At 48.3% G+C, this 26155-nt stretch overlaps 1 protein-coding gene across 3 annotated transcripts in view; it reads right to left on the reverse strand.

The window, feature by feature from the left end:
• The window catches only part of MTMR4 (myotubularin related protein 4), a 61859-nt gene that overhangs the window by 9116 nt on the left and 26588 nt on the right, over nucleotides 1-26155 (reverse strand). For all 3 annotated transcript variants that reach the window (XM_083875342.1, XM_083875343.1, XM_083875344.1), the window contains exons 3-8: nucleotides 21575-21664; nucleotides 19017-19133; nucleotides 18301-18383; nucleotides 17939-18105; nucleotides 16113-16209; nucleotides 5150-5263 (exon numbers count right to left, since the gene is read on the reverse strand). In XM_083875342.1, the coding sequence (XP_083731468.1) occupies nucleotides 5150-5263; nucleotides 16113-16209; nucleotides 17939-18105; nucleotides 18301-18383; nucleotides 19017-19133; nucleotides 21575-21664 (668 nt within the window). The remainder of the gene's footprint in view (nucleotides 1-5149; nucleotides 5264-16112; nucleotides 16210-17938; nucleotides 18106-18300; nucleotides 18384-19016; nucleotides 19134-21574; nucleotides 21665-26155) is intronic.

Raw genomic sequence — 26155 nt, forward strand, 5'->3', positions numbered from 1 at the left:
CAGAGCCTGGCTGAGCCCCCGGGAGCGTGGGGCTGGCCCGGGGCACACTCCCTGTGTACAGCCACACCTGAGCTACTCCTGGATGCAGCTGCTGGTCTGCTGCAGCAACTGCTTTGTCTACAGCACTGACTCTCTCATCAAGCAGTGAAAGAGGGTAGGGAATTTCAAACAACCATTTTTCACCACTGCAGCACTGACAGAGAGGCTAAACCAGTGTCAATTATTATTTACAATAATATAGAATAATTTAGGTTGGAAAAGACCTTAAAGTCCAATCTCGGACTTCTATTTAGTTATATTAATATATCCTGTAACCTATACATATATAATATATAAAATAGATATTATTGTATATAGATAGGACAGTATTTATATATTAAACCAGAGAGAAGAACTTTAAATCATTATGGTTGTATTTTGGGAAAGTAATAGTTATGTCGTAGAATCATGGAATGGTTTGGGTTGGAAGTGACATGGAAGATCATTTTGTTCAACCCCCTGCCATGGGCAGGGACACCTTCTATTTGATTTTAAGGCTGTTCTGTTCTCTTCTTCTCTTTTTTCTCCCTTAAATTACAGACCCATTGTTAAACCATTTCACTTATCACCTCTAAGCTGGGAAGATGAGCTCCTTTGGCATCAGACCAGGGAGTTTCTGGGTGGAGGCCTGAGCTGGTGTTTATCAACAACCCCTAAATGTGAACCCTACCCTGGCTGTGCTTACTGACACCTGGCAGGAGGCCTGAAGTAGGAATCAGTGCATTTCTGACATGAACACACTGGTCAAATCATTCCCAACGGCCTGGAAAGGGGCTGTGAGGTGACAAAGCTGCTGGTGATAAAGAATGACCCAGAGAGTGTGAAATTTTATATTAATAAGTGAAGAGTATGTACAGATGATCAAAGCATAACCCCAGCTGTGACACAAAACAGTTTGGTGCAGATCAGCAGCCAAATCCCAAAGGATTTGAAGTCACTGAGGAGCTCTCAAAAGCCTCAGTTCAGTGCCCAAGAAAGCATGAAGGTTAAGGATGTGCTAACAGTTATTGGGAAAGGAATAAGACATAAAATATTATGGCTCCACATCTTAACCATCCTAAAATGACATAAATTCTTCTCAAAAAGGATCATGTTGTAGACAAACCAAGCTCCAGAGATGGGTGGCAGACATGAGCAAGCACTGGTATGGTCATGCCATGCTTCAGAAACACAAGTATTTCTTGGACAACAAACAAAACTAAGAGTGGACTCACAATCACAGTGCAATGTGGAACTACTAACTGGTTCCAACACTTGGTGACAGGTTCACCAAGGGACAATGAGATGGTCACCCATTCTCCCAAGTGGGTGTAGGAAATCTAAGATAGTAAATGCTCCAAAGATGCACCAGGAAAGATCACTTGCATCCCTATCCTGTTTGTTATGTATCCCTGAGGTGCTGCTCCTGCTGCCTGGTCCTTCTTGGAGATGGGAAAATGAACTGAGCAGCCCTGAACCAAACCCACATACTAACCATGCTGAGCCATCCCACCACCCCTCTTGCAACATATATCTGCAGACCACAGAGTCAAGGAATGGTTTGTGTTGGGAAGGACCTTGAAGCCCATCCCAACCTATTCCTGCCATGAGCAGGGACACCTTCCACTATCCCAGACTGCTCCAGGCCCTGTCCAACCTGGCCTTGAGCACTGCCAGGGATCCAGGGGCAGCCATGGCTTCTCTGGGCAGCCTGTGCCAGGGCCTCCCCACCTTCCCAGGGAACAATTCCTTCCCAATATCGCATCTAAACCTGTCCTCTGTCAGTTTATGTAGCTTCTTTAATGACATCTCACAGATAATAACAGTGAAAACTTTAAACTGAAGCCTTCCAAAGAAATAGCGTTCATATTGGGCCAAATCAAAACACTATGGGGACCCTTTACTTTAAGTGCTGCTCTGTTTTGCAAGGTGACTTGCAGAGCAGTCACTCCCAGGATATCTATTCCTGCCTTCAGGATTACTCAAGGATGGATAACAGAGAGCAGCAAAGGCTTTGTTTATAGTAGTAAATGAAACAGAGCCAAAGTGTGGACTTAAGCACCAGCCTGTGATCATTCAAGCCTGTTTGTGAGCCACCCACAGCTTCTGGCCTGTGCCAAGAAGCACTTTCCCAGACAGCGCCTGAGCACGTTTTTGGGAAAGGCAGGTGCTGTGCCAGGGACTGCTCGCAGCAGCAGCTTGCGGGGCAGGGCAGGGTGCGGGGCACAGCAGCTGCTCCAGGCAAATCCGCTGGTGCTGCCAGGGTCGCATTGAACTCACAAAACTCTTGGTAACACAAACCTCTGAGCACTGAACAACTGCTGGGGACCTTCAAGAGACACGGTGACCTGCTGGTAAACAAGGAAATGTGGCAGCACCAATGAGTGTGAAGCCATCAGCAAGCAGAAAATACAGCAGGTGCCAGCAGAGGAACCAAACCACAGCTGAGCTTGCAAAGAGCTTCCCAGGGCAGGGGAGTATCAGAGCCTGACTCTGACTTCCCTGCACATCTCCCCAGCATGAGCACAGGAACCATTGAAGGCCTTTTCTTACCTGGGAGTTTCAGGGAGGTTTTCCTCAAAGGAAAAAGCTCCTTTCTTGAAACTGGAATGGCAGAAAGTGCCAGAGAGTGTTTTAACTTACATGGAGCAAATTATTCTTTAAGGATCCTCAGTTTAGTTTTAATGACTCAAGACCCTTTCATGATCCAAAGCTGCAATATGAAGTGCCTCTGTAGTTTATCAGTTGAGTTTTTCCTCACAGATTCATTCTGTTTACAAGGCTAGAGCACATATGATACTGTCAGCACATGCCATTTAATCCCCAACAATCCTCCACAATGAATTAACACCTGGTTTAGTGGAAGGTTTAGGGGGGTTGAAAGTAGATGATTCCCAAGGTCCCTTCCAACCCAAACCTCTCCATGATTCTATGACCTCCTAAGTCTCCTCTCTGTTATTTCCTGGACAAGTCAAGGAGCTTGGCTTAAAGCACAAGAAAGAGCTTGGAGAGGGTTTATTGAGTCAAGCCTAAAGGTTCCCAACTGAGATGTGTGTGTGTATAAGTGCTTCATTTCCCAGATCTTTGGGATAAACTCCCGTCTCACTGTGGCAGGATGTGAAAGCCCAAAAGCAAGGCTCAGCTGTGGGGTGGAGCAGTGCCCGCTGTCCCCTGGCAGGGGATGCCAAGAGTCAGGAGGAACATTCTTGCTGCCACAGGCCCAAGATCTCCTCAAGATGGCTGAGCAGACAGAGCTAGAACTGCACGCTGTGCCTGTCTGCCTCTCTACTCAGCTAAATAACTGATTGCATCCTTTGCCTTGTTTTAGAAGTGGATTGTGCCTGGAGGCTCCTGCATCTCTCCTGCACATCTCCACTAAGGACTGAGATGGAGACCTGAATTTCTGCTTTGCTTAATAGCTAAATTATACTTTTTTTAAAGAAATCTGATAATGGGGGACCTTTGGTGTCATGCTCTGACTGTGATCCAGTGAGATCAGCCTTATCCAAAAGCTCTGAGGTCTATCAGAGTCCCTTGGGATGTAGGCACTCATCCATTCTCTCCTGAACTCTGAGTGAGGAGGAGGAGCTGAGTGTCAGGCTTTTTATTTCCACACAGCACAGGGCACTGCTGAAGCAGCCATGACCCTCAAGAACCCTCCTGCTCCCAAGACTTCAATCTTGAGGACAAAGAATAAAAAATGTGCATGAAAATCAGAGACACATGGGCAAGCACTTGCCCCATCTTGTAACATCACTTGTCAGCATCTTCTAATCTGATCCCAGGCTGCAAGGGTTGCACTCAGCTTGTAAATTACTGAGTACCATTACAGAGATATAAAGCAAGGAACAAAATAATTGTTAGAGTAGGAAAAAGACATGGCTTTGCCCTTGGGTAGGGAGGCACAGTGGGACAGGCTCCAGCACCAGGTCATTTTTAGCAAAAAGAATCACAAATACAATTAACTTCTTAGCTGAGTTGGCTACAGTGAGGGAAAGGCTTCATCCGATAAGCTGTACTCATTCCCACTCTGCTGCAGAACTGAGCTCTAGAAGGAACACAGTGCTTTGCCACATCCAACAGCAAGCCGTGAAGTGTGAAGATGCAGAGTTAAGGTACCCGTAAATTCACTGGTTTTGCTTCCTGACTTTTGTATTTTCCAATACAGCTCTGATATTTTAAGGTTTTTTATATTTGGATTTGGTAACTGCTAACACAGAGTCTAAGGCTACAAACCATAATGTACATTTTACAACAGCACAACTGCCAAACTTTCCATCAGCCCCCTGTTGGTTTCAAACAAATCAGTCTCCTGGGAGACACATTAATGAGGAACCAGCCCCACCCTGCAGACCCTGTTCCATTGGCTGCCTGGTCTCCTGCATATCTCTCTAGATTATTTCTGGAAGGCTAGTCAGGGAACATTTCATAGAATTATAGATTATCCTAAACTGGAAGGCACCTACAAGGATCACCAGTCCAACCCCTGACCCTGCACAGACACCCCAACAATCCCACCCTGGGCATCCCTGGGAGCTCCTGGAGCTCTGGCAGCCTTGGGGCTATGCCCATTCCCTGGGGGAAGAACTTTTCCCAAAATCCAACCTAAACCTCCCAGCCACAGCTGCAGCCATTCATTCCCTTGGGTCCTGTCTCTAATCATCAAAGAGCAGAGATCAGAACAGCCCCTCCACTGCCCCTCATGAGAAGCTGCAGACTGGGACATTCCCAGGTCTGCCCAGGCCTGCACACCCTGCTGAGCACAGAGCACCCAGCAGGCTCCTTTTGGCTCAGACTTCTTTTCAAAGTAGCAGCCGGACAAGGACCAATGTGTGGAAAGATTTTGAAACTCTGAGAGAACTTTAATTTGACCTCATCTTGCAATATCTCCCATAGGAGGCAAGTCACCCACACCTTCAAATCTAACAAAGCAGCAAAAGACAGTTCTGGAACACTGTTCTCTCTTTCGGAAAACACCCTGCTGCAGATGGTGCTGGGAGGAGCCCTGGGAGCATCATGTTTGCAAAGGATAAACAGCTCTCCTGCCATTCCTGTCCCAAAGCCCCTTCAAGACTACAAGGACATGGCAGCTGTCATGGACTTGGGAGAGGGAATTTGGGTTTGCATTTACCTGTACACCACCACAGGGATCCTCTTCCATGACCTGAATGAAGCCACATTCTCCAGCTCCTTGTCAGTGATCCAGACAGGGACCAGCAGCTTCTGGGGATAACTGGAACAAAGCCTGGAGAAGAGAAAGCATGAAAGGCAGGATGAGGACTGAGCAATCAAAAATCTGCCCCAGAGCAGCCCACATGCCCCCAAACTCAACATGCAGAACTTTGGCTCTTCCTCCTTGTATCTGAGGAGCAGCCTCAACAAGTGAGCCAAAACATGCTGTCAGGAATGAGCTGAGAGAAGACAACCTCCTTTTACCTCAGGCCTCACCTCTGGGCTCATACTAAGTATTATAGTACTTCCCGGTATGCCTTTGGAACAACCTCTGGAGAATTCATGAGGGTTTACAGGAACAGTCAACAATTTACATGTAGTTTTTGTTTTCTTGTAGCAGGTACACACAGAGCTTCTGGTAAAGAATGGCCTACCACTTTCTGCCTGGCAGAAGATGATACCACTGCTCAACTTGACACACTGTTCAGTGAGTAAGACAAAAATCTGAGCAGAAATTTAGCAGTGAGGATTGGGGGTATGCAAACAAAGTGACAGGAGTGAGACCTAAATCATATCTTGTTTGGTGCAGTGCCAGAAATCAAATTCTTATAGATACCTGAACATGTACCAGCAGTGAGAGAACTCAGAGCAGACAGTACTGCTAGAGGGCAGGTTCAGATGGGATATTGGGAAAAAACTGTTCCCTGGGAGAGTGGTGAGACCCTGGCACAGGTTGCCCAGAGAAGCTGTGGCTGCCCCTGGATCCCTGGCAGTGTCCAAGGCCAGGTTGGACAGGGCTTGGAGCAGCCTGGGATAATGGAAGGTGTCCCTGCCCACGGCAGGGGTGGGTTGGGATAGGCTTTAAGGTCCCTCCCAGCCCAAACCATTTTGGGATTGTAGCACACGAAAAATTCCAGGAGCGCAGTGGGGGCTTTCTGGCTTCTGCAGATTCTCCCCTGCCCCTGCTGCTCCCAGCACAGGCTGAGGGCAAGCTCATATTACATTACAGGCTGTAGGTTGGAGACAGACTCACAACTGGATGCACCGATGATCATGAGACAAACAGCAGAGATTTATTATGGCCTGTTGCAGCAGCCCTTTTGTTAGAGGGTAGAAATGAGCTGAGACACAGAATTCTTTTTTATCACAACATGAAAAGGGTCCTGGTTTATTCGTCTTTACAGCTCAGCCATCGTGACTCCAACCATTCGCTAACTCTGGCTGCAGCAAGCTCCTACTCTAGGTTTCCCTCGTAGCCTCTGACTGCTGGTTATTCCCTGCTAAATTAAGACTTGCAGGTATTAGCGTGCAGACTGTGACTGCAGGCTTTTACCTTGCTAGACTATGACTGCAGGTTCCAACAACAGGCTCTGACTGCAGATCCAGACTGACCTCACAGCTGTGATTCTCTCTCCTCAGGATCATCCTCCTCCTTTCATGATCCTCTGGTTCAAGATCCTCCTCTCACCAGCTAATTCACTCCCTGTCATCACACTTATCTTTATTTGATATAGCTGTATTAGCAGCAAGGCTGTATTGGGTAATTAAAGCAGTTGTTACTATCAGGGACAAGGTCACTTGTATTCCCTTTTCCTAAAATTTCCTAAAAATTTTCAAAATTCTCAGACTTAGACAACTGATTGGTTGGGGTCTCAGCACCACCCAGCTCCCTGGCCTGTCTGCATTCAGGATTGAATGGGATTGCCTGTGGTCCCTGTTTGAGTTCAAACCTGTCCTATCATTGCTCACCCAGGGCCTTGTTTACTTCTAGGCTGGTTGAGTTTGGGGGTCTGTTATAGCCAAATTTATCTTTGCAGCTACAGACCAGCTGCAGCTGTGACAATTCCCCCTTCCTATTTTATTAAAAAATGCAAAATGTTCTTTGTCATCCTCTGCAGGTGCCTTGCAGACCAGATGACAAAGACAACATGATGACACAGATAATAAACTTAGTTTGAATAGGATTCCACCCAACTCAACAAGCCTAGTCTCCTCCAGCCCATGATGTATCTCATGTATCATTGGAAATGTAATATTCACATCTAGGAGCTGTCAAACAAGAACACCAGCAATACAAGTTTTCAAGATGGCATGCCACAAGTCATCACTTAGAAGTTATAATTTTACAACTTTACACTACAAACAGTAAACAATTCAATTCAAAACCATTTCAGTTGAAAATACACATCCTTCTGCCACTGATGTCTCCAAAATATTTGAGTCTTGGGGTTCAAGTAGGGTGATGGGTAGATTGTCTTACTATTGACAATCTTCTGCTTCTGAAAAATTGTTGGCTTGCTAGGGTATGCTGTGAATTGATTGAAAAACATGAGAACACTCAAGACTTTTGAGGGGGCAATACATCAACCCCACACTCTCCCCCTTCATCTTAACAACTTAACAGGAACATAATTTAATCCTAACAAAACATACACTTTTCAATTAAATTAACATTACAATTAACATTACAATTCAATTACATTAACATTAACATTACAATTTAACTTACAACTGCCTATATGCTTCGCTATCACCCAGGATCTGCTAAGGAGCCTTCTTTTCACAATGAGGACTTGGAAGGCCTCTTCCAGATGAGGTGTCCATGTTTACCTCAAAGGAAAGGGGTTCAGCTTCTGCAAAGCCAAATCAGCTAGTCAAAGCAACTTGCTTTCAATTTCAGCACAGAAACACGTGGGTTTGATGGCACACTTTTCCTGCCAGTCAAGGCCATAGCTTGGCCAGAGCTAAGACTTAGATGGGAGGGCTTCCTTCCTTTAAAAGAAGTCTTTCAGTAATGACTCACAGAACAGCTGGCTTTATCATCTATCCTTAACTAAATAACCAATGATGTTATAAATAACTTGTAAATAACTGCAACTATGTACATATATATACAACTCTTTTCAAAGTACTATTTACCCTTTTGTTACAAATGAACCAATTCAAAACTACCAAAGGAAACATTTCTTTATTTCAGTTAGGTTTTACAGGTCATATCCTGGTATATGATTAAAATGACACATCTTTGTGTTAGTAATGTCTTTAACATATTTGATTCTTGAGGTTGGAGGGAATTAAGTTACTTATATAGCTATTGTACTATCATCACTCTACTTAACATCATTGCTTAATGGCAGCAGTATAAATAATGAACCTTTTCCTTTTGTTACGAGTTTTGAAATTGAGTCAGAATTAGTCAACAAAAATAAAAAAGGAAGGTGTTCATTTGCAGTCCACATGGACTAATCAACAATTCTAATTAATTTAAATATTTTTGGTGTGATTATGCATCTTTAATGTTTCCTGCAGTACCAATTATTTTTGTTAATTAGAAGTTCTTTACCTTAAGAAAGTTAATACTTTCTCATGTATAGTTTTTAACTTTTCTGTAATTGCAAATTACCTCAGTTCTGTGATTATTACCTCTGTATATTCAGTTGCAAAAACTGAATATTAAAAGATATGTTTAAATTCTGGTTCAAAAATAAGAAAACATGTAAATGAGTACTTTAGTGATAGCAGTGACAGACCTGCTATATTCAGAAACTTGCTATTGACTTCAACAGCAGTTGGCATGAGTAAAATATGAAAGGCAGTTGAAAATTATTTTCAGCTTGAAAATGATTTTATAGACATTGTGAATAAAAATGACAGATGGCAAATCGTCAGTCAGGAAACTCTGCAACTTTGCTAATGAAACACTTCTCTTCTACACCAGATTAGTACTTCTATGTTTGCTTTTATGAACTTAGAATGTTATTTTTAGCACCTTTAAAACAATGTCTTTGAATTTTAAAATGTCACAAAGTATAACCTAAGTGTTATGTTGCTATTTTCTGGAGTTATTATGAAGTGTGTTCAGTTAGAGATTGGGTTTTATCATCTGTATTTGCATTTGTAAGCATCAACAGTGTAAGGTGGGGAAGTCTAGATAAATATTACTATGAATATTATATGAATATAGTGTATAAGTTCATTTTGGAAACAGTTTACTATGAAAAATTAGGGAAAAACATTCTAAACTTAGTATGCCTTATAATAGGGCCTTCCCTTTATAAAACATATTTACTACGTTTCTTTTTGATGTCATCTCAATAATCTTTTAAGCTTTAGAGCTTACATTGTAAATCCGGGTGATTTGCTATAGATTTGTTAATTCTAGATAAACCAGAAATAGTCTACAGTTCTCATCCTTGAATAAAATATTAGCACAATTTTAAATGACTGAGAACAAAATTTAATTTAGATTTTGAAATCCTGTAACTGAAATTGCAAGGTTTTTGGAAGAGGAAAATAAATACCTTGATGCTTCTTTTCCTCTGAAGAGTAAAAAAAGCCTGGAAAATTACTGTGAGTTTTATACAGAAGTAAATTATAAATTAAACTAAAATCCTTAAATATTACACAATATTGTACTGAAACTTCATTGCACATTTGAAAAGAAAAGAGCCCAGTATTGTCCATCAAAGCATGAGGACTAAAGCTGTTGAAGGTACAAAGAAACCAACATTAGAATGGGTGCTTGCCTTATGGCAATCATTTCTCGTGTTCGATTTTTGAAACCCTTACCAAAAGAGCTTTTTTAATGCATCTCAATTCTGTGGGTATTCCCTTTGGGCTTGCTCTGCACACTGGGCACTTGTATCGCCATGGGCGAGTGGGCCATGGCAGGCTGCGGGGGGCTGTGGGGCCGGGACAGCCCCGCCTGTCACCTCTGGACCTTGGCATCTCTTCAACCCGGCTGTGCCCACTCAGCTGCACTGCTGTGCCCCACGGCCCCGCTCCACCGCTGCAGGAAGCAGGAATGGGACCTGCAGCAGCCGCCAGATGACTCCCTGGTCCTGGGAGTTTGGGGTGGGGCTGCTCGAGACACGCCCAGCATGGTGGTTCTTGGCATGGCTGTGGTTGGTTCAGAGGTTGTGTTGGGCTCCGGCAGCAAACTGTGGTGGTTCTATGCAATGTAATTGGGCACCCGCCCCAGGACGACTCTTGGCGCTGGGTGACCCCACTCGGCTCTGCAGCTCCCTGTGGCTGCTCACAGCCAGCAGGGCTTTCCAGTTCCTTGGGCACTGGCTGCCACAGTGCCTTTCATGCTTCTCGAGCCTTGGCTTTATGATTGCAGTGCTCCACTGTTCCGATGCAACTTTTCAATGGCGCTTCTGGGTTTTGGTGCGTGCAGTTCCACACTGGCATTTCTGACGTCGCGCACCACTTGACTTCCAGCTCCTGCCTGCGTGCCAAAGCTGTAAGTGGGCATGCCAGGCATGACCATGGTAACGAGGGTCGTGTAGCAAAGCGATGGTTCTTGCAGCTGGGGCACGGGTGGCTCCAGGCATTCTGAGGATGCACCCAGTGGCAGCAGCTCAGGCAGTCACAGCACGGGCAAACTTGCGCGTGATGCAGATGTTGCAGATGCCAGTGGCGGCGGGGGAGCTCCTCCCTCGGTTTCTCGCTTGTCTACTCTGCTGGCATACACGGGACGGCATTCACTTCCCGGGACGGCATTCGCTCCCCAGGATGGCATTCGCTCCCTGGGACGACATTTGCTCCCCGGGACGGCATTCGCTCCCCGGGATGGCATTCGCTCCCCAGGACGGCATTTGCTCCCCGGGATGGCATTCGCTCCCCAGGATGGCATTTGCTCCCCAGGATGGCATTCGCTCCCCGTCACTGTGCTCTGCTCTCTGTCCTTGGTGGCTGTTTCGGCGGGCAGCACCTGCGGCATCTCCACTGCCCTCTCTGCATCCCACTCAGCTTCCAACCACCACAGGTAGTCTGAAACAAGCCTCCTGTGTTTTATAATGTCCATTGCAGCTTTCAGAGCCTGTTGCTCATAATTTACCCTCTGCTGAAGTAAAGAGAGGGTCCATAGCCTAAAGACTGGGTTTTCTTCCAGCAAAAACCATCCTCCCATTTTCTTTGCACCATTCTTCTATTTTAGGAGTATATACAAAAGGAATCTGGATTTGAATGGTTTTTTACTTCCGACAACGTTGCTCGCTGTATTTTTGCAGCTTTTTTCACTGTAAAAATGCTCTTCTCACCTTTTTTGGCAGATTTTTTTGCTGTGGACAGGTTTTGCATGAGCTGTCCTCTGTCTCCCCTACCCTGCTTGTGGGAAATGGCTGTGTCCTCATGTCAGGATCATCACTTATTACATTACAGGTCGTAGGTTGGATACAGATTCACGACTGGACTCATCGATGATTGTGAGACAAACAGCAGAGATTTATTATGGCCGCCTCCTTTTATAGGGGTTTCAAAATTCCCAGGCTTAGACAACTGATTGGTCGGAGTCTCAGCACCACCCAGCTCCCTGGCCAATGATGTCCTGCATTCAGGATTGAATGGGATTGGCTGGGGTCCCTGTTTGAGTTCAAATCTGTCCTATCATTGCTCACCCAGGGGCATGTTTATTTCTAGGCTGGCTGAGTTTGGGGGTCTGTTATCGCTAAATTTATCTTTGCAGCTACAGACCAGCTGCAGCTGTGACAGGCTCAGACACAGGAGTGGGAGCGGGACCAGCTGAGTCTCTGCAGTCCAGGCAGGCACACATGGGTAGATGACAGGGAACATCAAAGAGCAGCTCCGGCTCAAGGCTATCCTACATCATTTAGCAGGAATGTTTCAGGGCAGATGGGGAGCAAAGTGAGGCGGGTGAATGGATCCAGCCAGTAAGCTCCAGAGCGTCTGGTGTTCCTGAGCCCAGGCTATTCCAGCTGATGGCAACAGGCACAATCCAGTATTAGTTTATGGTGCTAGTGAAGAACTAGCCACGCTGGAACACGGCACTGCAGTGTCTACACAGCTCCCCTGAGAGCCCCAGGCAGAAAGCAAGGGTGCCTAAAGCATAAAAACAACTGGGTGAGGAATTCAGGAAGCAAAATTAAAGCTGTCAGTTAAAAAGGTTAAGACCAGGCTGTCCATGGCAGGATGTCTGGGCTTGGACATCTCTGAAATGCCTCGTATTCCATAAGTAAAGGTGGCCAGGAAATTAGAGAAGCAGTGAAGCGTGACTGAGGATGCAGAAATGTGGGATAGGGTTAAGACCTGTTCAGGTCTGGAGGAACTTCTGGAATAGCTGTGTCTATACATGAATGGGCTTCACTTAACTGCAAACAGTTTCCTTGCACCTCAGATGAAACATGGGTGATATCTTAAAAGCACGGACTGGGGAGAGATAGTCCAGGAGAGGCTCAGGAGTGTATCTTCCAAGAGTTAAATCACTAAAACTCTGTAGCCTTAGGAAAACAGTAAGATAGAAAGCAATAAAATTCAGGTAGGAAACAGGACATCTTTAAGAAGTGAAACCGAATTCAAGCAGGGTGAATAGAAACAGGCAGTAAGGTCAAGACAAAGAGACATGTCTTTCTAGGCTAGAATTTCAGAGGAATACAGTAGAGGAAGTGAAAATCCAGGAAAAGTAACTGCTGGCTTAACGGTAACTTATAATTTAATACAAGGAAGAATATCTGTGGCACCCCAAATTTAAGAGTACAAGCTTTTTAAGAAGGCTGAAATAGGCTGAGCTTGTGAACAAAGTGTGGGCAACTTCCAGGGGAAGGTGAGGGTAAAGGTGTGATGCTCATAGTGACCAGCATCCACCAGAATGTGCATGGATAAAACCCCAAGCCTAAAGTTGAGGCAACACTACCAACCCCTGGAGTGACAGGAATGACATCCACAGAGGCTGGAAGAGAAGCAGAAAGGCTGAGAGGGCAGAAATTCCCATGGGAGATTTGTGCTGTTCCACACAGAACACACCAGTGTCTGAATCAAAGGTGACATTTTCAGACACACACAGGTGTTTCTTGGTGCTACCAGCAAAATTATACAGAAGTCTCTGACTCTTCCTTTGGACCTAAGCAGCTCCAAAGTAGAATAACTGAAAAATCCTTTAGTTACAGCATTCATCACTCAGTAGATTCAATGTTTTTAGAGGGGATAAGGCTCCCACAACAGCAACAATAAAAAGGGTAAGTTCGGTGCACTTGGGTTTTGAGTCAAAATGGCTCTTTGGGAGGGAGGTCACCCCTCGTGAGTGAGAGCTACCTGAAACATCAGTGAATGAGCAGATAGGGCAGATTTGGATTTTCAGAAGGGGTTTCTGAGATTTTTTGTGTGCCTGTGGTTTTTAACAGGTGTGTCTCCACAGAGCTGAAGTGGGGTAGCCTGGAAAGCCCCAGGGACCAGGCTGAGCCAGACCACCAAGAGAAACAGTCTTGAACTTCTGAGGTTTGATGGCAGGAGAGGGTGGCTGGAACAACACAGACACAGGAATCAGCACTTATGAACAAGGATCAATGGAGAACCTTCTTACCACAGATATAGCAATGAGGGAAAGGAATCATGAAATACCCTGATTTGGATCCATGAGGATCAAGTCCAGCTCCTGGCCAGGCACAGGACACCCCAACAATCTCATCCCATCCCTGAGAGCCTTGTCCAAGCTCTTGCTTCACATAAGGCAAACACATGTACCACTAACAGTCCTCACAGACTTACTGTCCACATGTTCCTGTGGCAAATCCAAGCAGAGACAGTAATTATCACTTGCCAGTGGTATGGATAGTATTAAAATATATAGAGAAGTGTAAAAAAGACAGAATTTGAATTAAGAGCAGTCTCAGAAACCAGTAGGAAATACCATCTGGCTAAAGGAGTAACAGAACTCCAGGCAACTTTTTCCACATAAACTCAAAGTTAAATAAAACCACAACAGTAAAAAGATAAAATCTGAAAATGAGAATCAATATTGGAGGAAAAGTGTTGGGGTTTTTTTTCCTTTTTTTGAAGGAACTACATGTGTACCAAACGCACCAGTACTAAAGCTGATACAAAGCAACTACCCTGGAGAGCCTGTGTGGACCATTTGGGCAATGCTGGAGTGATCCCATTTCCTTGGATATAAGATCCCTGAAGATGCAAGAACCAGGGAGAGACTGTGTAATAATTTTATTATCACTGCATACTTTTATCAAGACTGAAGGAGTGGTTATTATAAGCTTGTATTGCTCTCATTTTACGATGTCTGTCGCCAGGAAGGAGATAATACTTCCCAGATAAGGACATCTCGGAACAGACTTGAAAGACAAGGAACAAAGCCATTACCTTGGAGTATCCTGTCTTTAACAACACTGTTTTGCCAATGCAGGAAAATAAAAGATAAAAGGACTATAAACAGTTAAAAAGTAACCTGATCCCTGTGAACAGAGGCAAGTGGTTATGATCAAAAGCCAAGGCAGGATTTAAAGCTACACTCCCCAAGCAGCAAGAGAGAACCGGTTTGAGTTGCACAAGGCAATTACACCACCCCTGAGATCCCAGGATTTCTGCAGGAAGCTGGGACCTGCGAGGATCCCCAGGGAGGAACTCAGCAGGTGGAGGGAAGCAAAGCCAGGCCTACACCCAGCTTGCTGAGGTTTGTTTTAAGTCCTTTATTCCCTGGTTTGGTTGGAAATCAAACACCCGTCTTCAGAGAAGGTGGCTAATGGCTGTGGATTTCTGGCCAGGAAGCAAAGCACAGATGGTCAATGGAAGCTGAACTTCCTGAAATAGTCAGAGGGAACCACACCCCAAGATCCAGAGGGAAGAAGGCTTGACATACAGAAACTCTAGGGCAGGGACCCACAGGCTGCGCACTCCAAAACTGAGCAGTTCAGGACAACAACTTTTGAATAAACTGTAAAAATGCCAACAAAGTCATGTGAACAGTTCCAAAGCAACGACATGGTGAGTAGGGCAGAGGTAAAATGGAAATCACCCCCCGAATTTAGTGCTTGTGGCCTGGATTCTTCAGGAAAAGAGAACAGGCAGCAAGCCCCAAAACTGGGATTTCCCCAGTCCAGTGTGTCTGAGGTTTCTCATGGTCTCCACAGGAAACAGTGACCTGGAGCTGTCCAATCCATAGATAATGGGCATGCCTGGACTGGCTGGAACAGAGAGGAAAGGCTGAGGGATACCAGTGATTTCAAGACCAGGATTATAGGGAATATTCAAATAAGTATGTCCATCAAAGTTTGAAATCCCATTGGCTTAATGCCACCTGCTGCAAACAGTGCAGCTGCCCTTCTCCAAGAGTCCTGTGCTTCTGCAGGAATAGAAGACAGGCTGAAAACAATGATTGTTGGCAAAAGGTCTCTTCCACTGTGAGATTGGGAAAACTTTGTAGAGATCTCCACCCCAATGCCCACAGGGACCACTTCCAACACTGGCTTACCTGAAATGTGACACCCCAGTGATGGAGAACACCCCTGCTGGGGATGTGCCCAGCACACCACCATGTTCCAAAGGAATGCTCTTTTCCCTTCCACATAGTGAACCTCCCAATGCGCTCTGGGGCTGTTACCTCTTGTTCTGTCATGTGCCATTGCCAGTTTTACTCCTGTCATGAGAATGTCCTGCCAGCAGCCGAAGGCAGATCACCCTTCAGCTTCTCCTGCTCTCACTGAATGAGCCTCACTCATTCCCATACTCTTGAGCCTCCTGACAGCTCTCCACTGGCTCACCCCAGCTCCTCACAGAGCTGAACAACTGCCTTAGTGTATAGAAACTGTGGTTGCTATGTCAAACTGAGCATTTTAGAGAGAAGGACGGACCAGAAAGACAAACCCACAATGGATGGACCTCCAGACCCCCAAATGTCTTCCCTGAGGAATTAGAGCCATCATATATAAACTACCTGAGTCAGCATTTACAGTTCCTGCTAGCTCTGATGTTTGGGCTGTATTCCCTCTCCAATTCCATGATGTGAAAGGCAGAAAGAAAAGGGATCTGGCTCATACTCTGATCTGCCTGAGGACTGTCAAGGCCAGGAAGGAGGATTAGCTGGAGTCTGACTCACCCACTGTTCTGCACAGAGATTACCAAGGGAAAAGTAAGGCAAAAGGAGAGTGAGGAGAGTCTAGTGATGAAAAACTCACTTGTAATTGCTGTTGATATCAGAGACGCGCCAGGCGTTCTGCAGGTCGAAGCCCATCCTCACCAGCTCCATCTCAAACCGGAACCTAACGTGGTCCCCTGAGGAACAGAGCACAGGGAGTTATTGACAGCACAGAGGAAATCTGAATGTGTTTGTGGAACCCCACAGCAAACTGTCACAGGCTGCTGAAAGTCACAACACTACAGAAAGGTTTAGGTCAGAAGGGACCTGAAGCTCATCCTGCTCCACTCCTGCCATGGGCAGGGACACCTTCCACTATCCCAGGCTGCTCCAAGCCCCGTCCAGTCTAGCCTTGAACACTTCCAGGGATCCTGTGCCAGGGCGTCTCCACTCCCTGATTAAAGAATTCACCTTAACATGTCATCTAACCCTGCCCTCTGTGACTTTAACACTGTTCCCCCATGTCCTGTCACTATCCACCTGTATAGAAAGTCTCTCCCTCTTTTTTATAAGCTCCTTCAGGCCCTGGAAGGGGCTCTGAGGTCTCCCTCGAGCCTTCTCATCTCCAGGTGAATACCTCCAGCTCTCTCAGCCTGGCCTATAGAGCAGAGGGGCTCCAGCCCTGAGAGCATCTTTTTGGCAATGAGAAACTCCAGGACAACTGGATGGCAGCAGGGACTATACTTCAGAAGCCAGAAAGTCTTGTCCCTCACAGAGGTTCCCCCTGCTTGTTTTGTCAAATCAGATCTCATCTCAGGGCACAGAAACAGACTTGCCATGTCAAGGGGGTGTGTGGGCGCTAATTTAATCCACTTCTGCCCGTCTGGCAAACAGCTTCCAAAGTGGATGCCAGGAACCCTATGGCAAGGAGCACTGAGCACCCTAGGCAGTTCCTTCCTCCAGACTGCTCAGACACTGACTCAGGGTTCTCTCTCTTGTTTTAGCCTTGCCTCATAAATTCTGGATGCCTTTGTTGCTCCAGTGTCAAATCTTGTTAATAAATAAATACTGTATTGCTCTTCAACTCAGCCATATCCTGCAGAAACAACTTGCACAGGTGAGTTTACTTGTACTAAGCACTTTCCCTAAAGGAAACACAGCAAGTATCTCTGATTTCTGGGGTTTTGGTAAGGACACAGAGCTTACATTTCCCCTATCAGCTTCTCTTGGAATAGCTGTACTATTGAACCTCATCCCTCCATCTAGCTTGTCTTTGGACATTCCATTCAGGCTACTGCTGCTGTCCTGTAGGATCAGCTCATTTTTCCGTCTAAAGCCAGGTTTCTCACTCATTTTAATTCTGTTTCTAAACAGTTTCATCATCAATAAGACAAAGCAACTGCAAGCGAACTTTGTGTTCCCAGGGAAGGGAAACTCCCAGTCCACAGGAGGGCACCAGCACAACTCCTTTTTTCTCTGCATGGACTCAAAGACTTGATTTGCATCTGTGTGAGGATGAGCCAGAGCTCTCCAAAGACCTGATCTTGGGAATGTCATGGCATTTTTGGGTGTTGGAGAAGAGATGCAAATAGGCTAATATTAATTAGGCTGCCTCAAAACTGATGCTATTTACCACTCCAGGACAGGTCTCTATCATTGCGATGAGAGAACTTAAGTATAGGATGTTTTCTCACAAGGAGAACGGGAAAAGCTGCTTCTGTGTTGCTGGGTCAGAAAGTTTTTGGTTGTGTTTGTAACTAATTCCTTTCTCTGTGCTTCTTATTCAGCAGGATCTGGCCATCACCTGGATCTCTAGGCCAGTTGCAGCATGGCCCAGGATGACCAGACAGAGTTTATGAACAAGAGCTCAACTGCAGTGCAGTGCTGCTGGCCAGAACAGCAGGAAGAGCCAGGCCAGGAGCTCACCTGGACGGCAGAGATGTGCGTGTTGATCCTCCTCATCCACACACACCCCCAAGCACCAGGCATGGTAGGCAAATGCAAAGAGATCCTCTGGCTTGGCAGGGCGGGCGATGGCTCGAGTCAGCCTCTTCAGCCACTCCTGGCACTGCTTGAAGGTGGAGAAATGGCACCTGCAAACCCAAAGGCAAATCACTCTCAGTGGGGAAGTTCACCCAGCCAGGACTGAGCTAGGAAAAGGAACACAGCCCTAGGCCTTAGAACTCTGACCATGGATAGGTCAATTCTAATGGCAGCACAGAGGGATCCACCAGAATTGGTTCCAGCCTGCAGCAGCAGCAGTTGTACCACAGCAATAAACCAGATACCTGATCACTTTGGAGTCCTTGCAGACGATGTGAAGCTGGAACATATCCCGACACTCCACACTTTCCATCATCCTCAAAGGCACCTGCGAGGGAGGGACAGATGGAGGGCATGACAAGGCACACCAGAGGCCAGAGCAGTACCAGCAGTCATGCCTGCAGGCTCCTCATGCTCCAGCACAGTTACAAGCTGCTTCTGTGAACTACAATCCCACTCTCATGGTTATGGAGCTCCATGAGTCAGCACAGAGCTCTTCCATGATTATTATTCTGATTCTTGTTCTCTCCCTTGGTAATCTCCCACTTGGGGCCAGTTCCTGACTCAATCACATCCAGCCAAGCACAGGTAACTGAGCCAAACAACAGCTGTAGTTAGAGACAGCAAGTCAAGGCAGTGAGAGAAAGCCTCAAGCTCTCACTGCTCGACTTTGTGTTGGTGAGAAGTCTCGTTGAAACTGGCCTACAAGAGACCTCAACAGCCTTAAAACCACCAAAGTTATTGCTTGAATTTAAAGAAAACAGCAAAGGAAAGACCTAATTACTAGCCAAAGGAAAACCCCATCCTCACACCTAAATACAGCAGCAAAACAGCAACCGTACACCCAGGCCTGGCATGCTCCAAGAGGCATCTTCTTGTGCCACAACCCCCAGGGGTATTCCCACCCCTCCCTGCTCTGAAACCCTGCGAGAGGTGATGGTGCAGGCAGAGCCAGACTCACATTGATCACAGAGTCCTTGAATTTGATATGCAGGCGGTAGTTGGAGATGGCGATCACAGCATCATTGGCATGGCCCAGGTACTCCACCCCCTCACCCTGCAACACAGTGAATGGCACCTGGAAAGGAGACAACACCAGGTCAGATCACTTTGTGCACTGGAATTCCCAGAGCCACTCTTTCCATTGCCTCTGCAGTGCATCTCCCAAGGAACCACACCTAGCAAGGTGCTCCCCTGAGAGTACCACGGACAGCACTGGTTCCACTGCTCAGCCTCACACATGGAGCTCTCCTCAAGGATGCCTCCAGAGCCAGCAAGCACCTCCTGAGGGATCACCTGGGTGCCATGCACACCTGACAGTGAGGGGTGGCCTAGGGACAGAGAAACTGACTGTTCCTGCTCTTCAGAGAGGGGAAACCAGCCCTGGCACAAGAGGCATGGAGAGAGATGTGACCACAGAACAGCTCAGAGAGAAGCTGAAAGAGCCCAGCATCATGGGGAAGCACTGCAAAGGGCTGCCCAGGGAGGTGGTGGTGTCACCATCCCTGGAGGCATCCAAGGAGCAGCTGGGTGATCAGCATGGCGATCAGTCACAGGTTGGACTTGATGGTCTTGAGGGTCTTTTCCAACCTCAGTGATTCTGGGACTCTGTGACTGATCAGAAGCCTCTGTCCCAGGGCAGTGTCCCAGGGCATGTCTGATCCTACTGTGCCATTTAAACATAGGGAGCCCTCAGCAGCCCTGTGAGAATCAGCAGAACCATCCAGGTAAGCAAATGAACCAAAGCTGTACCCAGTTACTGCCAACAAGGCTTTCAGGGATTCTCTGTGTATGGTTATTTATATGACTAAGGAAGTTTGTCCTGATTAAGCAAGAAAACTTCATTAAAGTTACCTGAATTTCATTTTTAAAAATATCTCCATAATCAACTGTCTGTTACTCCCCATCAGTCTGGACATGCCATAGTTATTTTTAAAACACAGGATCCTGGCAGACAGTCAAGTCTGACTTTTCTTATATTAGAAAAAAAGGCAGCAGAACAGCCTAAAATTCACCAAGCCCCTTTGTCCTTAGCTAATCAGGCATCTCCTGTTGCCTGAATACCACCTACACCAGGTGATGTCGGTAACCAATTATGCAAAAAATGTCACAATGATTTATCATTTCAGACAGAGCTGAAACCTGCCAGACAGGGCAGCTGATGACAAATTCATTACACTGTAATTAGTACAAGTCAGACCACCTTCTCTTTATTTTGAAGTTGTTTCTATGGCTTGGGTATAAAAACCTGAATTTCCTGGATTTCAGACTTCAACTGGCAACTGTACTAAGAACTTCTCTTCTCTTTGTACAAAAATAACCACCTTAGCCTGGCATCTATCCGAACTCTCTTGAAAAATATTAATTATTTGCCTAAGAGAATATCCTCTCTTTATTTCTGCAGTTGACTTCTGCACGCTTGCCAAAGCTTTTTTTATCTGGCATATGTCTCTCCTGCTTATGTGGCTCTTTCACAAGCAACAGAAGGGAGACAGAACAGAAAGGGGCTGGTAAGGCTGCAAGAACTGACCAAGGGAAATTCTAGAATAAACCAGCAGGTGCCCCAATACAGCCTGTTATCAACTAATAGCATCCTTCTAAAGTCACAGGATCCTGGAATGGTTTGGGCTGGGAGTGACATCCCAACCCAAGCTCATCCAGTTCCACACCCTGTCGTGGGCAGAGACACCTTCTACTAGGCCAGATTCCAATCCCCATCCAAGCTGGCCTTGAACATTCAGCTTTACAATAAATTAACAATTTACTGAAGGCAAGTTACACTTGGGAGGGTTGAACTTTACTTCTCCATGCAGCAAACTAAGGCAGAGTCTGCTCTTCTCAAGAAGTCTCAATTCAGAGTCGCCCCAGCAGGTTCAGACCCCAAAGCCACAGCCATGCACAACTCCCCAGCCTGTGGCTGTTCGTTCAAGCCATTAGCTCTCAGTCCTTGTTTTCCCCAGCACTGTTTGCCAAGGCAGTGACAGTCTCAGAACAAACTCAAACACTGCAGCAAGAACAAGGTGAGCCTGGCTCCAGCCCTAGGAGGAGGATGACGAGCACTGGATGATGTTAAAGGAAGCACCAATTCCCAGCAGGGAATGCTGTCCTTACTGCACAGGAGCAGCAGCACCCGGGACTCTTCCCAGGGCTTTTTGCAGCAGGAAGCTGGAATCATATGGAGGTTCCACCTTCCAGCTGCCGTGCAGCAGGAAAACAACAGGAGCCAGATGTTTGAGGGCAGAGCAGGCAGTGCAGCTGCACACTGTGGCTGCACAGAGTGTGGCCCCCCTGTTCCCCCTGTCCCAGTAATCTCCCTAGATGCAGGCTGCAGGGCTGGGCAGGCAGGGACAGGGCCTTGGGAACAGCCAGCCTGGCCCCCACGCACAGGGACCTGCTGCTCCAAATGTGCCCCTGGCACCAGCACACCCTTGGGCTCCAGGATGTGCTGAGCTGGAGAGCTGCTCTGCAGAGCCCAGCCTGCCACCTCCCAGAGCTGTTTGGGTGTTTTTACTTCCTTACCTGCAGTGACTCCTCCTCCTTTATGAGCTCCTTCGGGGGGAACAAGTCCTTGGCCTGGATGTACTCCAAACTGGGAGGGCCTTCCTCACCCTGCATTGCAAACAGAGCACACAGTCAGACAGCCTCACAACACATGCTGTGAAAGCCAAAAATTGAAGATGCTGGATACTCTTGGCACTCCAGGAGCTTGGGGATACCTGTGCATGGAAATAGCTGTTTTGCCTCCAGACCCCAGCAGTCCCTCTGGCTGTTGCAGAGTGCCCACAATACAGTGAAATGCTGAAGCCTCCAAGTCCTGCCTCTTCAGCTGAATGATGTTTGGAAAGCTAAGCAGACACACCTTGGCCACAGGGGACTGATGTGACAGTAACTTGTCACATCAGCTGTTCCCGTTACCTGCTCCATGGCACCAGAGCAGAGACACCATGACACAGAGGGTTTCCACCTACAGTCCAGTGTCAGCCTACTCTTCCTCCTCTTAAAGACTGCTTTGTTTCAGGAGTTTTCTTTTTCACTCTCACACCAAAGAAATCTGGGAAGAGCCTGATTCTTCTGGAGGAGAAGATACAACTGTGAACAACCTACAACTCTACAACAACTGCATCCCAGTGCACATAATTCACAACAGGCACTACTGACTGGTGCCAACACCGAGCCCAGGGCAGCTGGACATGTCCAGCTTGCTCAGATGGATAACCCAGAAAATTCACAGAGGCCTCAGGATGGTCTGAGAGGTCACATGGAACCTGCACATGCCATCCTTGACAAGTGGAGTGTATGTCTCAGTTTGGAACATAAGAATCCTCATAAAATCAAGAGTAGCCTGATCTGGAAGGGATAAAGATCATCAAGTCCCACTCCTGGCCCTGCATAGGACACTGCAAATCCCACCATGTGTCTGTCTCAGCATTGTTCCAATGCTCCTTGTGCTCTGGTGTGAACTCTTGGTGACAATTTTCACCAGCCCTCACCCAGGCCCTGTCCCATCACTGAATTGCTGCCCAAAGGAGTGGCACCTGAACATTCAGCTGCAGATGCTCACTGCTGGGAATCCAGGATGGTGCTAATTCCACATGTATTTGGTGTGGCAATACTTTCTTCAGAAGGCTGCTTGTCCTCTAACTCTAGCTCTAGGCTCTAGCATTTACCAGGAAACACTGTTTGTTCTCTGCAAGCACTGAGTAATATTTTAAAACAACATCTTTCTGGATATGTCACCCAAGCCAGAATCCCAATTTCAACCTGAAGAAAGGAGATCCCAATCCTTCTGACTCAGGAGTATTTAAAATGATGCTGAATCCTCTTGTGCTACTGACAGGGGCTGAAGCCTCAGCACCTGAAGGAACAGCCTCAACTGAAGTGCTCCCTGGACCTCAGACAGGAACAGCCAGACCCCTCCCACCCCACATCCAAGGAACCTGCCCACATGTAACATGTTGTTACAGCCTTCATAAAACTTAGCATCAGCCCCAGCAAAGGCACTGCCCCTGTCACCATGCCGTGAAGGACACAAGGCACAGCACCATCTCCAGCAGCAGCCAGTGCTCACTGGAGACCACAGGAGGCCCAGCACCCCTCCTGCCAGCGGCTCACTCCCAGGCTGAGGCACCAGCCCAGGAGAGCACAAAGGGAAGGTGCATGCCCATGTGCCGGTGCAGCAGCCAGAAAGCAGAGATCCTCTCGCATCGTCACTTTGCAGTTCACAGAGAAATCCCAGGGAGCAGCAGGAACTAAAACAGGGCAGCCTGAGCTCTCCACCCGCCTGGGTGTCCTTGAGTCCCTCCTCGCCCGCAGCACAGCGCGGGCAGAGGCTGAGCATCCCCTCTGGCCACAACCCCATCCCGGGTACCGGCACGGTGGGGGGCAGCACCCTGCTCTCTTCACAAGCCTCCTGAAGCCCTGGGAGCCCATCTGGCCAGGAGTGTCCTGGGGGGTTGAGGGTGGGTCTGCAGGGAGGGACAGAGCAGGAACCTCCCTCTCGGTGAGGTAGGAAAGGCGCGGAGTGCAGGCCCCTGTCTCAGCACAGCCCAGCCCCAGGCGGGTCCTGCACAGCCGCATGCAGGGAGGAGGCGCGGTGCTCCCGGGGCTCGGCTGCTCCAGCACGGTCATTTCCCAGCTCCGGGCAGGGCGCAGAGCCTGCGGGCCCCACACAGTGACCAGGCCTGCCGGGGCTCGGCCCCGGCACAGTGACCAGGCCTGCCGGGCTCGGCCCCACACAGTGACCAGGCCTGCCGGGCTCGGCCCCACACAGTGACCAGGCCTGCCAGGGCTCGGCCCGCGGCGCCGGGCACTGCCGTGCCCTTGGGCCCAGCCGGGGTAGCGGGGACAGGCCACGGTGTCCCCCGGCGGCATGCGGGAAGGGGGATCCCCCCTCTCCCCGGGCAGATCCAGAGGATGCCTCCGCCGGCGTGTGAGCCGGAGAGCGCGGGTGGCTCACGGCCCCGATTCCACGGAGGAGAGAAGGGGAATAAAAAGCAGCACTTACAAAGCAGTTGAGCATGGAGCAGGAGACGCGGCCTGGCAGACTCATGTTCATTTCCAGAGACGGCAACGGGGCCGGGCGGGCACAAGCAGCATCTCCCCCCTCCGGCTGCGAGCTGCGGCCCCGGCACTGCGGCAGCGCTCCCGCTCCGCCGGGAAGGGCAGGAGCATCCCGGCCGCCGGGGCCCGAGCAGGTGTCGCCGCCGCGCCGCTGACAATGGAGGGAGGGCGGGCCGCGGACGGGCAGACTCCACCTCCCTCCCAGGGCCACCGAGCGCGGTTCTGCCATCTGAGCGTCTCCGCGACGGGCGAGACAGAAAATGGAGCGGGCCGGGAGCGGCATTCCCGGCCCAGGGCGCTGCTCCCGCCGGCACCCGCATCGTGCCGCACGGATGGCGGAGTGGGAGCGCCGGGAACAATAGCGGGAGGGCGGCTTCGTGCCCCGAGCCCTCCACCCTGGCACCGAGCCCTTCACCGATCCCCTCGCCCTGGCACGGAGCCCATTGACCCTACACCAACACCTCCACACCGGCACCGAGCCCTCTGCTCCAAGACCTCTGCCCCAGCTCCGTGCCCTCTGCTCCGAGCCTTCCACCCCTGGCTTTGAGCCCTCTGCCCACCCCTCAACCCCAGCATCAAGCCCTTTGCCCGGAGGCCTCTGCACCAGCCCTGACCCCCAGCCCTTCACTGCAATGCCGAGCCCCCAGAAGCTCAGCCAGGACCTGCCACTGCCCCCCTGAGCCTGCTCTCCTCCCACAGCCCTTCCTGCCTGGACAGAGAGAGGAGGACAAAGGGGCTGCCCTGCTGCATCTCACCACTCAACACTCCCAAGACTTTAAGTCCTCCTTTCCAGGAGCTCCATGTGTGCAGGCAGTAGCTGGATGTCCCTGGCTCCCACCAGCACCAGCCTGGGCCCTGGCGGGGACAAGGCTCCTCTCGCTGACTGCTTGGACACTGAGCTCCCTTGTGAAGTTTCTTCAGCTCCCATTGGCAATGCCTACATGGGTGCAGGAAATGCTGTGGTTGAGCACCCACCTCCCCAGCCCCCTAAAAGCTCCTCTTTACTACCTGCTGTTTGTTCATCAAGCCCAGGAGCAAACAGCTCCCAGCTCACAGCCTATCCCAGGAACCACAGAAACAGCTTCCTGGGCAAACCCATCTCCATTTGTACCATCAGCTGCTGTTCTGCCTCCACCGCTGAGCCAGAGAGAGAATATCTTTGTTAAAATGCAAAATGAAAACCTGACTCTTCATCGATCCTCAAAGGCCCTACTATCTGGTTCAAATCACACCAACTTTTTGTTCCCAAAACACAAATCCAAACAGAGCACAGCCTATAGCCACTGAGCTCCTCTTAGGTGTGTTTGTCCCAAAGATACTATAGACAGCTCTCCCCAGGAATACCAAGGTGATCTCAAAGGGTTTTTCTCAAGTCAGATAAAAGACTTCAGCATTTCTCTGCAAAATTGTTCAGAGTTAGATTATTCAGAGCTGCCTCGGCTAAAGAGACAGCTTTGTGACACCCAGACATGGTGTCACTTGCAGGGCAAAATTCAGTTCCATGAGCTCCCTCGCTGACAAAACAATTCCACGGATTCACAGGGTTACACCAGCTTTACTACTTGGAATAAAAGACTTAGAAGAACATATAGCCACACCTGGAGATAAACCATGAAACCCCATTTCACCCCTGCTCTGCCCCACTCCAGCATTTACACAGAGTACAGTGGGTGGATGTCAGGCATTGCCTATCCTTGGGCCTCCTGAACCAGCTGGCAGCCACAAGCCAAAACACAGGAACAGAGGGTTATGGACACAAACAGAGGGTTACACATAAGGACAGAGGGTTATGGATGAGGTTATGGATTTGTCTTGGCCAAAAGTCAGGGGCCAGAAAGGTGCCCTGCTCCCTGCAGGTGACCTTTGCTTGGGTCACTGGAGGGAATGCTGAGAAACCAGAGCAGCTAAAGCTGAAGGAACCTTTTATACTGGAGAGAAAATGTGGCTATAAACACTGTAAAAAAGCCAATATTTATTATTTTTCTAACATGTAGCAGGGGAAAAGCAACACAGCACCTCCAGAGAACAGCTGAAGTCCGG

The sequence above is a fragment of the Zosterops lateralis genome (assembly GCF_965231275.1).
Source record: "Zosterops lateralis genome assembly, chromosome: 19".
In the NCBI taxonomy this organism is placed as follows: Eukaryota; Metazoa; Chordata; class Aves; order Passeriformes; family Zosteropidae; genus Zosterops; species Zosterops lateralis.